This window comes from Protopterus annectens, chromosome 9.part0 (genome assembly GCF_019279795.1).
Source record: "Protopterus annectens isolate FY-2018-M chromosome 9.part0, PAN1.0, whole genome shotgun sequence".
Lineage (NCBI taxonomy): Eukaryota > Metazoa > Chordata > Ceratodontiformes > Protopteridae > Protopterus > Protopterus annectens.
The window spans coordinates 1,843,567,293-1,843,585,918 of record NC_056743.1 but is presented as its reverse complement, the minus strand read 5'-3'; the positions used below and the strand labels follow the sequence as shown (position 1 = coordinate 1,843,585,918).

At 36.1% G+C, this 18,626-nt stretch overlaps 1 protein-coding gene across 1 annotated transcript in view; it reads right to left on the bottom strand.

The window, feature by feature from the left end:
• The window catches only part of LOC122810800 (tyrosine-protein phosphatase non-receptor type substrate 1-like), a 402,967-nt gene extending 384,667 nt beyond the window's left edge, over positions 1-18,300 (bottom strand). Inside the window, exon 1 of the mRNA XM_044082361.1 lies at positions 18,235-18,300. Coding sequence (XP_043938296.1) covers positions 18,235-18,298 — 64 coding nt within the window. The 5' untranslated portion in view covers positions 18,299-18,300. The remainder of the gene's footprint in view (positions 1-18,234) is intronic.
• Between the last annotated feature and the right edge of the window lie 326 nt (positions 18,301-18,626).

Below are 18,626 nucleotides of genomic sequence, written 5' to 3'. Positions count from 1 at the left end.
AGTAGAGTGGTACTATAACTTCCTTGGACATGAATGCCATACCCATACTTATAAGTTGGGCAACATAGAATGATTTCTTACTATATTTTCTACATGCTGGTCAAAGGCCAGATTGCTCTCTACATATGATCCCAGATCACTTACTACTGGGTTGACTCTTAAGTGTGTTTTATTAATGGAATAATTAACTTGGGTTGGCAGTTTTCTAAAGGGCATCTGACTCATTTTTTGTCACTGAGTTTTAGACCATGGCTTTGGCATCAGTCATTTGTCTGTGTTAAATCCTTTTGCAAAGTATTGGTGTATTCAGGAGAATCTGTAATAGCTCTCAATTTACAGTCAACTACAAATTTGGTGAGCTGGCAGCCTTAAATGTTAGCCTTGATTTCCGAGACGTAGATGCCAAACTAGATCAGGTACAACATGTAGACAGGGCTTCTCTGCTGGTGACCAGTCTCTTGGTTGAGGTGGTCTCAGTGATCCTGATGTTTTAGGTCATGTCTGCTAGCCTGCCAGCAATCCAGTGAGTTATGTAGGGATTTATGCCAGCTCAGAGAGCTTGCTAACAATGGCTGAGTGGGATATTGTGCTGAATGCCTTGGCCATTTCAAGATAAACAACATGTACTGTTTTACCTTTATCCACTAGCTTGATGACCTTCTTAAAGAAATGTGCCAGGGTGAGGGTGTGTGGGTGCACAGGCAATTACACAACCCACAGGCAATTACACAATCTGTTGATAAGATGAAAGTTTGCATTTAAGTTACTTTCTGGGACATTGTTTTTCTTCTGAATACCAGTCTTGGATGGAGTAAAGAAGACATGCACGGTGGGATAATAAATAAGTTCAAAAGCACTAATTTTGCAAACCTCACTTGTAATATGTGTCTGGAGTAATGTACTGTTGTCACCTAGATGGAGATCAGATAGTGTGAACTTTATTGCTATATTATGTTAGATGATAGATTTCAGTATGAGGACTGGTCAGTGGATTGCATTTATTAGAATGGACAAGCATTGCTTTGGAACAGTGCATTGTTGTACTAAATGAGATGAGATTGCAATAAAGTGACACTATTTAAGTTATTTAGAAGTGTTTTATTTGATCCAGTGCATGGGTTTGGGATGAGAAGGAGCTGTATGGCAGTCCATATGTTGGAAGAACACTTTCAATTGTAGTGGTAGTACTGGTTGTACTGGACAACTAGTGTTACTTACCATTTTTGCATGCACAGGAGTGTAGTTCACATCTGGCCACCTTCATTACATACTTGTAACTGCTTTCCTCGACGTCCTTGAACGTGAGCTTCATATCAAGTTGTTTTTTTTTTAAGTCTACGGGTTTCAACTGGGTTTTAACATGTCTGGAATGTCTTTGAATTTCTGGTGTTGAAGATTAGTTTTTTTTTTTTGTTCCCCTCTGATTTAGGAAATTGTATGCCTTTTTTTTAATTTGAGGTGGTGGCTGATGTGATTCATGTAATTTAATGAGTACATCACAAGAGGTGCTTTCAATACTATAATACCAGAACTGATTATAAATGCATCCTGAAGTGGCTGAACTTTCTATTTCTTCAAACTGAACTGACAGCACTTGTGAGTCAGAAGTGTATGCCCAACTCAAAGCTATGCCTGTCAATTTGAATTGCCCAGCCCTGAACTATTATTTTTTTATTTATTTTACATTTGTTAACCAGGGGTGTCTGAGTGAGCCGAAAAGGCCCTTTTTCAGCAGAGGCCCGGGGAGAAAAGCTCCACAAAGAAAAAATACAGATACATTTAGTTATTTAGACATGATCAGTATACACACAAATTACAAAAGACATGTTTTTACAGTGGTATGTGGCACATTAGCAGTTACAGTGGAGAGAACAAACAAAAAAAATTAATTTAAAAATAAAGGTAATTAATAGATTTGTGGTGTACAGCTGAAATTTCGAACATAGGTAGAATACATACATAGTACACAGGTACAGTACATACATTGTAGATTAGCCAGTGTTTCTGAGTAAGATTGAAAACTATTATCAAGTACTCAAGATTTAGTATGTATACCTTATCCGCTTTCACTAGCCTGTGGAGCAATCATGGCACTGCTAACTTTGCTTGAGATGTTGCACTATATGTGGATGGGGAAGTAGTGTGGGTGATGTAAAAAATGCCTAGTGGGAATGAGAGTGATTGGGAGTATTTTGTGTGGAGCAAATTGGTGTGGTATAATGTGATATGACTTGAGGAGCTGTGATTGGTAGAGATGATGTGTGGGTGAGCTGTGGGTGTGGCTGTGATTACTATAAATGTAGAGGTAGTGGGGACGTGAAGGAATAAGGGGCAGGGAAGGGGAGGAGAGAGAGCCCGAGTGTTAGCGAGGGCGAACGGAGCAGGGCAGAGCCCACCAAGACAAGAGAAAAAAGTAAGTATTACTTTACAAATCTGAACACTTTAAACAAATTCCTGAGGTCTAATGGTTTACTAGCAAGCAGAATGTAATTGCTGAAGAGCACTTGTGTCATGGTGGGAGACTAGAAATTTAAAGATGGCTCCATGCTCAGTAGGATTCTATTATAGACTTAGTATTGGGGGTGGGAGATAGCACAAGGGGTGTAGACCAGGTGGAATGCAAAGAAACCAGAGAGGCAATCAGTGGAAATCAGTGAAAGCATCAGAGGGGTAAGTAATAATTCAAACTACCTGTGAAGTGAAGGGGAGAAGAAACAGCAAAGTTTATTAAGGTTGGGAGTGTGTCTCTACATTGACTTGCTGATTAGTAACCAGTTTGTGCACAGATTAGAGTAGGGAGATACATTATCAATGAAGGGGAATGTATAGAGATGGAAATAAAAATGTGGGCCCCCAAGTGATACAAACTAAGGCAGAAAGCACTGAGAGGGCTGCTTGATGGTTAATTTAGTCACAGGTATCTGAATTAAATGTATACTGTCTATCGGACAGTTAGGATTACTGTACTAGCTAGGGGGGACAGAAGGCTACAACAGTCAGTTTTATTAACAAGCTGAGAAACTACTAAGAAACACTGCTAATTTAATAGCTTCACTCTCATAAAACATACAAGTAGAATACCTGGGTGGACTGACCCTACTCTTGAGGCTCAAAATGTATATCCTTGTTTTGTTTTCAGTAGTGATTCCTTCTTATACTGTATGGGCGGAGTGGTAGCCGCAGACTGCAGATTTGCTTGAGTCTGCTCAGCAAGCAGAATGTAATTGCTGAAGAGCACTTGTGCCCTGGTGGGAGACTAGAAATTTAAATATGCCTGTTAATTTCAATGTTCTTTGTATATATAATGTAACTAATTTGTTATAGTTTGAGATAACATTTTTTTTTGCTACTATTACAGATCTTGAATTAATCTGTCTGTTCACAGCATATGACATATGCCAAACTTGTCACTGCTGGTGGTTGGGGCCACCTTGGTGCTCGGGTCAGGGCTGTCATGGGTAAGGAAGTATGAGATAAGTCTTTTACCCCATGCACCAAACTCCTTTGCTCTGTATTTGACTTAACATATTGCTAAAGGTATTCATCATATTAAAAGTAATATCACCACCTGTTCCTCTTTATGCAGGACAGTCCCTATTTAGGTAGTTGTGTCATGCAAAAAAGCAGGGAAATGACAAATGCCTTGGGATTTTAGGGAAAGAAGGAAAAACGGTTTCCTATGTTTCATTTATTGGCTGCATAAAGCAATTATTTTGTTTCTGAAATACCTTAATATTGTACAAAACAACATGCATAACTTTAAGTGAAGTCCATCTCTTTGCATTGGTTGTGCATATGGTTCATCCTGCAAAATCTCACATTTCTGTTCAAAAATGCCCTCTTTTGGTATCTGAAAAGGTGGCATCTCTAATTAATAGTCAAATGTAGGTTATTTTACTTCATTGTAATCTAAGAAACACCCGAGAATGTGATGTTATTGAAGTGTATTGAAATTTCTATGGGATCTATTGAAATTACAGTAAGATACATGTTGAAATTCACAATCCAACTACATTTTATGTTCTTATAGATTAAGAGAATGTAGTTATTAGCTCTGGAGATATTTATATTCACAAATCCTAAAACTTTGCACCCTTCACTTACCCATTTCAAATGATATATTAAAGAATGTATGCTATATTTTATGATATGTGTTGTAGTAATATATACATACATATAATATATCCTAGTGAAACTTTATTTTGATGGATGATAGGAAGTTGTATTACAACAGTGAACTTAATACTAGAAGTTAGATGCTTAGTATATAAGTCATCAGATTTGATTATTCCTTCTAATCTTTTTAATTAAAAAAAAAAAAAGGGAAGGAAGAGTTCTAGTTATTTGTTTATTCTGTATGATGTTTCCTTCACTTCTTTCTCTCTTTTTGAATTAATTACCAAACCTGCAGTAGTAGAGAAACATTCTTGGATAGTATGAGTTGGCAGATTTGTGGTTTACATGTAGAACATATTAAGCCAGGAATATTAGGTTCCATGATGAAGGTTATTAATGTACATAATGTTAAACATTATTTGTTAATTACAGAAACCTTGTCCATAACAAATACTCTTATCGACTTGTATTATAAATACTTTAGGAAATCATTACAAATGCCTTATTATTACTCAGTACATTAAACAATGCTAATATTCAAATGCTTATCTATAAATGTAAATGGGCTAAATAATCCTATATAAAGAGCAGGTATTAACAAATACCTTTCTTTACATAAGGCAGATATAGTATTTCTTCAAGAGACATAGCTAATATCACAGGATTTAAATAAACTCATATTAAAAAATTATGATATATATTTTAGTTAGTTCTCAATTTAAACACAAAAGAAGAGGTGTATTAATTCTTAGGAAAAAAGGCCTGAGATTCCCTGAAATTATAGATTCATATACAGATAATGACAGAGTGCTAGCCGTAGTGGTAATTAAACATGAGAAAAAGTATTATTACCTTATAAACTCTTATTGGATCCCCGGAATCGGTGCAAAAACAGTAAGGAAATGCTTAAACATAATAACCCTACACTCCAGAGGTGAGATGACATTAGTAGATTTCAATTGCCTTCTTTCTCCCAGTGAAACAACAAATTCTAAATTTTTTTAGAATTCTACCTGTCACAAGACACTTAAAAAGCTATATTAATTCAAAACATGTAAAAGATATTTATCATATAAAGCTACCCTGTTCGCTAAAATTATCTCACTACTCATATAGGTTTGGGACACAAACTAATATTGACAAAATTCTAGTATCAATCTCTCTACTGTCAAAAATAGAAAATATACTATTAATGCCTTGTCCCTAATCTGATCACAGTGCTATTATAGTTAACATAACTCTACATTCTGAGACTTTAAATTTTTGGCAAAGAATACCAGCCTATATTACAAAAATAAAAGGTTTTCAAGACTGGATGCTAACCGAGATAAATCAATTTGCAGAAATAAATAACAATGGAGAGGTGTCTGACACAGTACTATGGGATACCTTAAAAGTTGTGTTATATGGAAAGATCAAGAACTGGTACTTACAAAAAAGGTAAGAATCATCATCATCATCATCAGCCCCCTTTTTCCCATTTTTTTCTACACGGGGTCGGGGTATTGTGTTAACTGTCGCCAACTCTCTCGATTCAGTGCACACTCCTGCATTCTTCAACACTCGTGCCTGACTGTCGCAGATCTTCTTTCACACAATCCATCCACCTCTTTGCTGGACATCCTCACTTCCTCTTACCTTCCTCCTGTCTCTCCCAAATCTTCCTCACCAGATTGTCTTCTGTTTTTCTACACGTGCCCAAACCACTGTAATCTGTTCTCCTTGATCTTTTCTGCAATTAGAGCTACTCTGGCTTCTGTTCTTATGTCCTCATTTCTTCATCTGTCCCACAGTGTGCATCCTACCACCTTTCTCAGGCACTTTATTTCCATCACCTCTAGCTTCTCCAACTGTTTTTTCTATACTGCCCAGGTTTATGTACCATACAGTAGTACTGGTTGCACCACTGTCTTGTACATCTTACTTTTCAGCTTTTTTGTCATTCTTCTGTCATAGACTACACCTGATTCTCTAGGCCAGTTGGCTGCAGCCCCTCTGATTCTAGCTTTGACCTCTTCATTCAGACTACCTTTCTCCTCAACCACCCCTCCCGGATACTTTAAGCTGTTTACCTGTTCCACTATCTTCCCTTCTATCTCTAGTCTCAGCTTCTTCTGATTTCCCCAGTTTGCTGCCATTACCACTGTCTTTTCTGTGCTTAGTTTCATCCCATGTGCCTTCAGATTTCCATTATCTTATCCTTTGCTGATGTTCTAGCTCAGTGTCTACCTGCACTGCCACATCATCTGCATACAGCAGTTTGTTGATCTGTCTCCTCCAACCTGTCTGCTAATGTAGTCTTTCACCAGTATGAACAGCAGTGGGCTCAGAGCTGAACTCTGATGTACACCCACCCCTCTGTGAGGCTGAACACTGTTCGTACTTGAGTTGCTAGGTCCTTGTACATTGCCTGCACTAATTCTACCAATGTTTCTGGGACTTCAAAGCACCGCAATACTGCCCAGATCAGTTTTATTGGGACCTTATTATATGCTTTCTCCAACTCTAGGAATGCCCAGTTGGACTCTCTCCTCATCTCTAGCTTCTTCTCAAGTATCTATCTCAGTGCAAACATTGGGTCAGCTGTGCTGCATCCTTGTCTGAATCCGAACTGCTCATCTCCCATCTTACATTCTACTACTCTGCATATCTGTTTATCAATCACACTCTACAGAACTTTCATGCAATGTGGTAGGAGTTTGATGCTTCTGTACTGCCCAAGGTTGTGGATGTCCCCTTTGTTCTTGTACACTGGCACGAGTATGCTTATTCTTGAGTCATCTGGGATACGCCTTTTTCTCCACACTTCTATTAGTACCCTAAGGAGCCATTTCTCCCTTATCTCACCCAGCATCTTTATCATATAAGCTGTGACCTCATTGGAGCCTGCTGCTTTCCCTGACTTCATCTTCCTTAGTACTGTTCTTACTTCTTCTAAGGTGGGCTCCTCTTCTTCTCTCATTGTAGGCTCTTTCTGGGGCAGTACAGCTTCTGTGGGGTTTTCTTCATTCAGAAGCTGCTGGAAATACTCCTTCCATTTGCCTTTGATGTTCTGTGGACTGGCGAGCAGGTTATTTATATTATATGTATCTGGTACAAAAAAATATGATGGTACCAAATTCCTACCCTCCAAAAAAAAGGCGTGCAAGGATAGTGACTATAGTAATAACAATAATAATGATGATAATAATAATAATAATAACTCATGCGAAGCACTACGGCTCAAAATACTAAATCTGGGCATCAAAAGCTCACATCGTGCATACTTGCAATATATAAAAAGTAAAATAAAAAATTATTCATCTGTAAAAAACCAACATCTTGTTACATAACCAATAGGCATGAATGAAAAACTGAATCAACTGACTAACATTAAAATACTATAATGAATTCAATATAAATATGAAATTCTATATATAATAATAATCTATGTATATCACGTATATTTATATATATTAAATGTATTGAATAATATGTTAATATATATGTTTGTATATTAATCTATTAAAATTCACATTAAAGACAGAATTAGTACAGAGTTTCTTTTTGATACGCTCCCATACTTCAACATTCCAACTATCTTTATTAACAAGATTAAAACTCTATACTCTAATGCATATACTATTATACAAATAAATAATCAGATATCGAATAGAATTAAGATCCTCAATGGTGCTAGACAAGGGTGCCCTCTCTTCCCTTTATTATTCAGCCTATACACTGAACCTTTATTTTTATTAATTAAGCAGAAAACCCATCACCATATTCCTGTTCTGTTTAATACAAAGCTTTCCCTTTCAGCATATGCTGATGATTTAAACATTTACTTTTCACTACCTAAATCAAATCTCGAGAAAGTTCTGTCATCTATCAATTCCTTTTCTACACTAGCAAATTATAAAATGAATAAAGATAAATCTCTAATTTTTCCGATATATTTGTATTACCCATTTCCAAACATAGTCTCCACTACAGGCATAAACATTATAAATCATCTTCATTACCTATGAATCTCCTTTTACCAAGAACACTCATCTCTACACCAGGATAATATGACTAATTGTTGGATAAATGTTCAAAATGATCTTAACAGATGGGCCAAACTTAAACTACCATTCCTAGCCAGAAGTGCAATCATAAAAATGAATATACTCCCTAGATTTTTATATGTTTTTAATGCAACAACCAGTATTATACACAACAAATTCTTTAAAAATATCCTTTCGTTTATCTCAAACTTTATATGGTACCCCAAATCTGTTAGGATTAGCTACTCAAAACTTATTTTCCCTAAAGAACAGGGAGGCCTGGGTCTGCTTGATTTTAAAACATATTATGAAATAATTAATGGGAGTAGAATCATTAACATCGCTTCCTATAATAAGGAAAATACTTCCTGGTCTCCAGCCTGGGTCATGCTTTATAACAACTATGCTAAATGCCTAAATTTTAATCCCTCTGCTCTTCTTTTCTTAAACAAAGACAACTTAGTTAAAGTTAAGATTCATAAAAAAATTACATTTAGTATAAGGTCTTTACAAAACCTTTTCAGTTCACTAAAACTGATACATGCTTTTAATACCCTTCAACCACTTCACCTTAACCCTAATCTAAGGTTTAATGGACATATGTTAAACCTGAACCAATACCCACTTATTAGGAATATCACCATCTCTGATCTTTTACAATTCAAACAATCTTCTGTCTCTGATATGAGAATCAACATGAACTTACCAATAAAATACACAATTATACTAAGACAAATCAGGGAATTAGTGTCTTTGTACCTAGACCACCCCTTAGTAAATGATAAAGATATCTCAAACTTCAAGGATTTGAGGAAAATCTTTCTCCTTAAAAAAAATGATTTCAAATACATATAAAGCTATTATGGCCTCCAGAACACATAATGAACCCATTTTCTCCAATTATTGGTTAAAGCTTGATCCCTCCATTACCCACAACCAGATTTCAAAGACTATAAGAATCAGTTCTAAATACATACCCCTAAAGAAGCTTCAATACACCCAGCTCATGGTAATGAACAATGCCTATCTTTCCCCGGATGTAATCAACAAAATATACCCTAACTATTCCCCTCAATGTCAATTTTGTCATGACCAAACAGACGATCTCCTACATATATTTTGGAGCAAATGTTCATACAAACTATGGTGTGCATTGAGAGTCCTGCTGGAAAAAAAATGGATATGAAAAGGTAACCCTTTCATGGAAATTTACTTCTACCTCCAGGATTGTCTGAAATTAAATGTAGAGTTCTGATTTCCCTATTTATGCTAGTCAAGTACTATATCTCTATGGACTGGAAAGAAAGACACTTACTATCTTGGGGAGGTTTTAAGAATCTGGCTATGAAACACCTTACAACACATAAATATTTGTTTCACAACATTAACCAGAGACCATATCTTAAAGAATATTGAAGATTTTTATCTGATCATATCTTGAAATGACTTAATGTTTATTTTTCTGAATCTTGTTATTTCATATATGATGGTGTTTTAATTTTTCTTCTTTGTTAAGTTCTCTTATGGGCAATGTATAAGTGTATATAGTTAATCAGTTAAACTGGTCTTGTTTGTTTGTTTATTGTGTTTGATATCTTTTGTTACAAAAAAATAAAGAGTATTTAAAAAAAAATTAAATTCACATTAAACAAAGGGAACCTGTAAGTAAAGCATTCCTTACATCAAAACAGTAATTTACATTATAGGAATGCTAAACAAATATATAATGGAATTAAAAACAAATTTCATTAAATGACATTATGAATAATGAAAATTAATAATTAATAACACTAGACAGGGACGTAAAATGCCTCAACAATAAACTCCGGAGAGACTCCCAATATCAATAAATCTTGTCACCTCACTAAACTTTTAAGTTTAAGAAAACAGCTAATAGATAATGAGCTATTAAGACCAGGGGGGTGGTAAGCATCCAGTCTCAACTGCCACATAAGTTCTCTAAACTCCAAGCTGAGAGACTCTGGTCCCCCTGCGCTGTCAGCAAGCAGTTGATCTATAACTAGGAATGTAAACTCGTGCCCAGGATTGTCGTGAATATGAGTAGGCAAGGCATTATCCATTTTCTTTCTCTTGATGGCATACAAATGCTCGTACATTCTGTCCTGTAGTTTCCTATCGCTCCTGCCAGTGTAGAAATTGGGACATAACGAACATTGAGCAAGGTATACGACTTGGGCACTGGTACAGGTAAACCTTCCCCTAATGAGGAACTTCCTGTTTCTGATCGAAAAAGCTGTGCCCGCCTTGACAAATCTACAATACCTGCACATGTTGCATTTATACATCCCTGATCGTGGAGTGGCAAAAGGATGCCTAGTTTCCAAAATGTCTTTAATATTGGGGCCTCTCCTGAATGTCACCAATGGGAATTGGTTGAACCCTGACCCTCCAAGCAGGTCAGAGGATAACAAAGGCCATCATGCTTCGCATGAGTTATTATTATTATTATCATCATTATTATTGTTATTACTATAGTCACTATCCTTGCACGCCTTTTTTTTGGAGGGTAGGAATTTGGTACAATCATATTTTTTGTACCAGATGCATATAAATATATTTTTAATTATTTTAAGTGAATTGTTTTTATTGTGATTAACTCAACACATTGTACATGTTCTAGCCTTCAGTGTTCACATGTCCAATTCATTGAAGTTTTATATTTTTATATTTTATATTTGATATTTGATAACTTGTATATTACATTTCAGATAATAGCATTTTCAAAGAATGGTACCTTTAATTTTTTTTCCATTAAGAGTCAAGGGGCGTGTTTAACTGTTGTAGGTATTTAATTACTAGTTCTTATGGCGCAAATGTTTTTATTTTATTTATCTGAAGAAGTTAGTGCAGCGCATTAATGAAAAGCTTTGTACTGTAGCTTTATAAAATAAAATTCTTTATCCTTACTATATGAGCATGTTGGATTGGATTGTGTTGTTGCCCGGGCTTCAGGAGTCAGTGGTGGTTCACTCAAGTTTATTAAATATTAAAGTTAATCTAGGTGTAAGTATGCTCTTTGTAGTTAGTAAAAGGTTGGCTGCAATCAAGTCTGGGTCCATGGATGTTGTATCCTTTACCTTTGGAAAGACAGCTACTATGACTGATTCAGATAAATTTGAACAAGAACCTGTCACTAAATTGCATTGCCAATCACCAATGGTAGTCAAGCCAATGTTAATGTAAAAAAAGATTAAATTAATTAGCTATCCTACTAACTGTAGTGGCTTCATTATCAATTAATAGTATACATATTGAACTGTCTGTCTTGCCTGAGTTTTATATATAAATATCTATCTATATGTATGTATGTATGTATGTACATATGTATGTATACATTTTTTTCTTGTTCGTGCAACTGCAGATCAACTTACTTTTATAACAAGTCTTGACATCCTTACTTTTGTTTTTTTATAATCCTACCATTCATATGAGATATGTTCCTTTTGACATCAGTTGGACATTTCCTAAATGTTTTATCACTTCTCTTTTTCTTAGTAGTTTTATTAAGGACTTATTCTGCCAATAAGGAAATGATGACTTGTTACTGTCTTCTCAGTGAGATATTCTTCAATAATTTTATATCTGTAACAACTGCGTAAACTCTGTGCCTGGGATGATGAATCAATCTTCATTAACTGCAAAGGTAAATTTTGTAAGGAACCTCTATAACATTCATATTTCAGTGATTGTATATGGAATGGGTTGCTGTGTTTAATACAAAAGATCCAGAACAGGGGTCGGATGTACCCAACATAGAAGGTAACTTTAAAGAAGCTACCTTTTTGGGTGTAATAGTAATAATAAGATTCCGTGTGCTATTTCCTCTAGTATTAAACTTATATCCCATGAAAATGCAAAATATTAATACATTCCTTGTCAAGATATGAGATGCCACTTAGTATAATCCAATCAATTATGGGAACATTAAAATTCCCAATAAGTAATATTTCACCCTTTTTATCCAGACAGTTGTTTAAATTCATTAGATATTGCCAGTGGGAAGTACTGTCCATACTTGGGGAGTGGTATGTAAGAAGTATATAAGAGTTTGTAGATATCCCATTAAGAATTTGAACAACTGAAGTTTCATATACCTAATCAGACTTAATGAGACAAGATGTTATAGATTTCTGTACCCAGAGTACAATACCACATCCCCTAAGATTTTCACATATGCATTCATACTAACAAAAAGCCCCTTAATAAATAACATGAAAAATTTCAGAACTCAGTGACAGCAATGATTTTGTACTGATACTTAACTATTAATACCTACAGTTTTTCAAATGTATTTCCCTGCCTTCCAGCATTAAAAAGGAAAGAGTTAACATGGTTCTTAGATTTTTCACTATTTGCTTTGCAGTTCACACTTTGTTTTTTTCCAGAAAAATTTCCAGCTGTGAAGTAATTTCCTGGCCATAAAACTTGATCCATACTCATTCAGATGAGCATTATCCCATGACAACAGCCTTTGATCACAATAACTTTCTTCCCATTATTTAATTAACCTCCTATGCGATGCTATAAATAGCTTTACTGCACCCCCCTCCCTCAGATGGAACTAGCAAATATGCCAAGTTCTACACCAATGCTTTATACAAACATCTGTATAACTGCATTGACTCAGCCATTCCTGATAGGACCAAAACAAGCTCCTCCAGGAAGAGCAAACCTGTCTAGTGGATAACTGCTATTAACAGGCTTTACAATAAGAGGAAGCAATTGCTATCAAAGAGTAAGAGGGAGTGAGCCCTGCCAAACTGGAAACACTGCCTCCTCAGCTTAGACAAACAAATCAGATTTCTTGTGAAGTACTCCAAAAAAAACTACAAATCCAAATTAGCTTCCTCAACTAAGGACAACCATAAGGGATTCTTTCTTTAGTTACATCCGTAACCTAAAAGGAAAGGCACAGATTTGTGCCAAAGTGGTACTTAATGATACTACATATACTTTGCCTGTGGACATAGTTAACCTATTAGACATAACTAACGTTAGCCAACAGGTTCTGTGAAAACGTCACTCCCCTGTCTCCGTTACGCATACCCCATGACATCTCTAAAACCTGTCCCCTACCTTGTATCTCTAAAGAGCAGGTCATATACACCCTCTGTAAGCTGAAAAACACAGCATCTATGGGACCTGATAACATCCCAGGCTGCATCCTACATGGGCTCCAACAAGAATTAGCAACACCATTGAGTACACTTTTTAATCATAATCTAAGCACTGGCTTCATCCCAGCTGAATGGAAAATAACCACCATTATCCCCTTGCACAAAGGTGGTGCTTCCATTGACTCCAGGAACTATAGACATATTAGCCTGACTAGCCTTATTTGCAAGGCAATTGAGCAAATCATCATGGACCTTATCAACAAACATAAAAGTAATCTCCAAATACTTAACCCTACTGAATTTGGATTTGTCAAAGGAAGAGCATGCCTGTTTAACCTGGAGGATTTCTTAGATACAGTCACCAAGCTCCTGGGTGAGGGGAAATCTGTGCATACAGCCTACCTAGACTTAGCCAAGGCTTTGTACACTATCCCCCCTCAGGCATCACTGACAAAGTCACCCAGCTAGGTATCAACCCTTATATCATTAGATGGTTCACTAACTGGCTCACTGATAGAACCCATATAGTCAAAATAGGGGACTCCACCTCCAACAGCAGGCCTGCAACCAGTGGTGTTCCACAAGGATCAGTCATAGGACCTCTCCTGTTTGTAATATATTTATCTGATGTACAAACAAAAACTAAAGGTCTGTGACTGACAAAGTTTGCTGGTGACTGCAAACTGGGAGGGGTCATACAATCTCCAAATGATGTCAACATCCTACAAGAGGGTCTTAGACAAACAAATAAATGATTGGTGCCAAAGTCATGTTCATAACCTCGATGCAAAAAATGTATTGTTATCCCTTTCAGAAAGATTGATGTTCCTGCTTACAACCACATCAATAGCAACAGCCTAAGAACAAACTCAGTGGTGAGATACCTTGGTACACAGGTTGACACCAACCTTACCTTTGATCACCATATCTCCACAGTGGTAAGAAGATCATTCTATATTGCTCATCTCATATGTAAGGCAGTACCTCCAGAGAAAAAAGAAGTTATAACCTCCCTGTACACTTCCCTCATTAGACCAATAATTGACTATAATGGTCCTTTTGGTATTTACCCTTCAAAGCACCTTCTGCAATTGGAGAGACCACAAAGGTTCCTCACAAGGAAAATTCAATGTCTTCAGCATCTGTCCTATGTGGATCATTGGAAATCACTGTGACTTTATTCTGTTTCATGCAGACTACTCAAAGGCAATCTCTGCATTGCATAGAAGGCAATCTTTGACCCTGCTTTATTGGAAATGCTGCATATCCACAAGTCAAATGGCCCATGGGTTACTCTCTCTAAAGACCTTAATCTGGTATGTGACATTAATGGAACCTGCTGGAGGGACAGATTTGTCTCCCAGATGTTACCACACCTTTGGAACAGACTCCCACTTCTTATCAAACAGAGCAGCTCATTGGCCATCTTCAAACACAGTCTGGATGATTGAATGGGTAACCGTAAATTCACCCTAGGGTTCTACCTGTGTCCCTCTTGGATGGGGCAATAGGTGCTGATTGTGGAAATAAGGGTAAACTTGGCTAGGTTTGTAAGGGCCCTAGGGCCATTAGCCTAGTAACTTCTTATGGTCCTATGATCCTAAGTGAATATTGTATACCACAGACAATTCCTTCAACAGGTTATTAAACATGTGAGCTTTTGCACATATGAAGTCATTCCCAGAGGGTGAAGGAATGATCTCACTTAACATAATCTGCACTCCCTTTGTTTACAAAGCTTCTATATACAACAAGTATTCTTTCATATATTTTAGTGGTGTAAACTTTAAATCATTAAATCCAACATGTAGCACATACAAGCCATACTTTGGCTTGACTAAGCTTAGTTTTGCTATCATGTTGAGTGTATCAAGTAGTCTTAACTCACGTAAAACAGAAATAGTATTAGAATACTTAGCCAGTATGGAAAGTTCCTTTACTATAGGCCTTAAAAAGAATTACCCAAGAATAAAGCCTCAGTGTTACCTTCATTTACATTTGTTGTCCCAAACCCCCCCTTGCCAGTACTAAATAAAAGTTTATCTACATTGTCTGTTTTAGTATATTTTTATTTGAAATCCTTTTAGTTACATTCTTGTTGCATTAAAGTGGATTCTCTTCAGTCCAATTTGTCTCTAAGATAGGGTCCGTACAATCTTATTAATGGTCTACTATCCCTAGCCTTTAATAACTGAGCAAGTCTCATTTATTATAGGATTTTTGGATATAAACAAGCATGGGATTCTTTAGATATTAATGAGTCTTCTCCCTCTATATTGCCACCTATTTTATTAGTACAACAGTTAGTCTCATTATCTGATGTTAGAGATACCACTCCCACTTTTCCTGTGGCTAGTCCCAAACAGCCCGTCCACAGAATCATTCCTTATTATTATACCATGACCAGTGATGTTTTGCGACTTATAACTTTTGAGGTACTTAACTTAGAATCCTTTCTCATTTTCTTCCCTTTCGTTTCTTCACTGGGGAGTTGTGATTCTAGTTCTTATCCTGACACTTGTCTTTTATTTATTTCTATACAATTCTTAGATGTCTCGGTGATAGTTCCTTCTATGGAACTCTACTTCCCTCATACCAGTCCTTGCTATATTCAACAGTTGTTGTAAATCCTTTTATATAATGACGACTGCATTCCAATAAATCAATGTCCACTTTGCATTGAACAATTTTTGAGAGCTCAGTCAGTTTAATACAGTTAGCACAACAGTTGTATAAACCATTCCTGAAATATAGTCAACAATGTTTACCTTCTCTAGTGTACTTAGATTTCAGTAGATCATCTAACACATATACAGGAAAAGTCAAAAGTAGAAGAAGATGTTCTAATTAATAAAAATTGCTGCCATAAAGATTATCTTTTATATAATATCTAGTGCAATTTCACAATAAGCTGCTATTTTCATATTTTTTAATCCCCCAGACACTACCTATGTAAGGCTTTAGTTATGATTGCTATCTCTTTTCCAGTTTCTGAAAGCCCAGCAATCATATTAAAAATGTTTTCCATGCCTAGGCAGCTGACAAACATTAACTCAGATAAAACATGCTCATTACTGACCTAGGATTCTCAGAAAACATACCACTTAATTGTACAAAACTAAATTTCAATAACAAATTAAATGAGCTGCTACAGTTCCACTTAGACTGCATATTTCTGGCACTTATTAGCATAATAAGAAGTAAAGTATTATTTTTAATAATAGTTTGCAGATGGGCAGAAACCTTATTAATGGTTATGCAAAAGTAAATTGATGACTATGTGTGTATCCATCCCTTTTCTAAAACACTTGTCCTAATGAGGTAGCAAACTGAGCAGTGGAGACCAGACATACCTATCCTCGGTAGTAGTTTCTGGTATATTCAGCGACGTCTCCAGACACTCCCAGTAAGCTGAGAGACAGAATCATTCCGACATCTCCTCCATTTTCCCTCTTCTCAATGGACTCTCTCTGGTACATCTCCTATGGGAAATGCCCATGATATCTTCACAAGGTGATCAAAACCACATCAGGTAAGCCTTGTCAGCATAAAGAAGCTGTAACCATATTAAAAGATCCTTCCATTTTCCCAAGCTCTTTCGCCCTGCCATGGAAAGTGAGCCTTGATGTTCTGTGAAGATGCCTTATTCCTGCCCCCTGCAGCCATGATCTTATCCTTTTAGCCTCTACCTAAACCTGATTATTGTGTTACTTGCACTGTGGTGTTAATTATGTATTTATAAACTTAGTTTCATGTTCACAATTCCTTCATTAGTGATTATGCAAACATATCATATAACTTAGTTCATCATCTGGGTACCTCTACAGCTAGTTATTTGGTGGAGATTTCAGTCAGGAATCCATACCAGTATCTTTCAAGACATTATTTAGTAAAGGAGTGATCACTATATTGCACTATATACCTCACGCAATTTCATTACATCGGCATTTGGTTTATTATTTAAATTCCATGAACTCAGACCCTTTGCTTATCATCTCTCTCATATTATAATAAAAAACATAGATTTATTTTGGCAAAATTCAGTTTGTTATGACAATGCCTTCTTCTATGAAAAAAAATGTGGAATCTGTTTAATAAACCCGATATGAATACCTGGCTTCCCCTATTACATCTTGGTCAATCTTCTCTAAATAGAAATGTATACCACCTATTATATGATGCTACACATAGCATCTAAACACATCACTTCAATATAAGATATTTTACACAAATACTTCAGAAAATAAAAAGTGATTTTTTTCTACAGTGGCAAGACCCCCTCGACTATTGTCTCCATTCTACAAATTCACCATTCTACAAATTATTCTCAGTTGGGGTCATTGCAACTCTCAAAAACAGAGATGATCAAAGAAGTAATAAAAAGCACATTTCAAGCACAAAACCTAAAATACACAGAGAGCAAGCAAACATGGGTAAACAAAGTATTGATCAAACATACTTTTGCAAACTAAAACAGACAAATCACAAGGCAAGTATTTGAAGAGAACCCCATTATCTGATGATCCCTAGAATGTCTGGACAGATATTTGCTGGCAGCCATACTAGGCACATTTCTTTTATCTGAACAGTTTAACTTAGTGAGTTAATACAATGTGCTGTAGACAAGCCATAAACCTGCTGACCAGAGACTGATTCTCATTGCTTCTACCTACATACAGTATGACTATTAAGGAATTTGTGTAATGATACGAAAAATTCCAGTTAATCCACAAAATAATCACTAGAGTTTAAAGTTAATTCATATTTAATAATCACAATACTGATAAAATTATGCAGAGTGATTGTACATTTCCTTTAAACTTCAGGATTTCCTGTATTACAAAAAAAAATTGTTGTGTTTGACAGATGATTGTGACAATAACAGTATTAAAAACATTACATTTTTACATATAGTTTCTTAACAATTAACAAACCAAATAAATTGCTCTTACCTTTGAATGTGGATAAAAGTGTCACAGTAAAGATGAGGCTGAATTCATAGATCTGATCCTGCATGGTGTGACATGTGCTTGTCTTACAGTTTAAATCAAAATAAACATAAAATGTAACAGACTTAGTGTGAAAGGATTTTTGATATCAAAAAGGTTACAACCTACTGAAAAAGACAAAGGGCAGGATTCACAAAGCCTCCGTGTAAGAGTTATAACTCTTACACGGAGGCTGCAGTTAAACGGAGTGATGTCAGCATGCTCTGCATATTCATGAGAGCATGCTGAATCACACCTAAGTCTAACACGGTCAGTGTAAGACAGTAGGGGGCGTGTCCGTAGGTCGAGCCCTGCAAGTGGACATGCCCCCAGAAGAGTAAAAGTGCCCAAAGTAA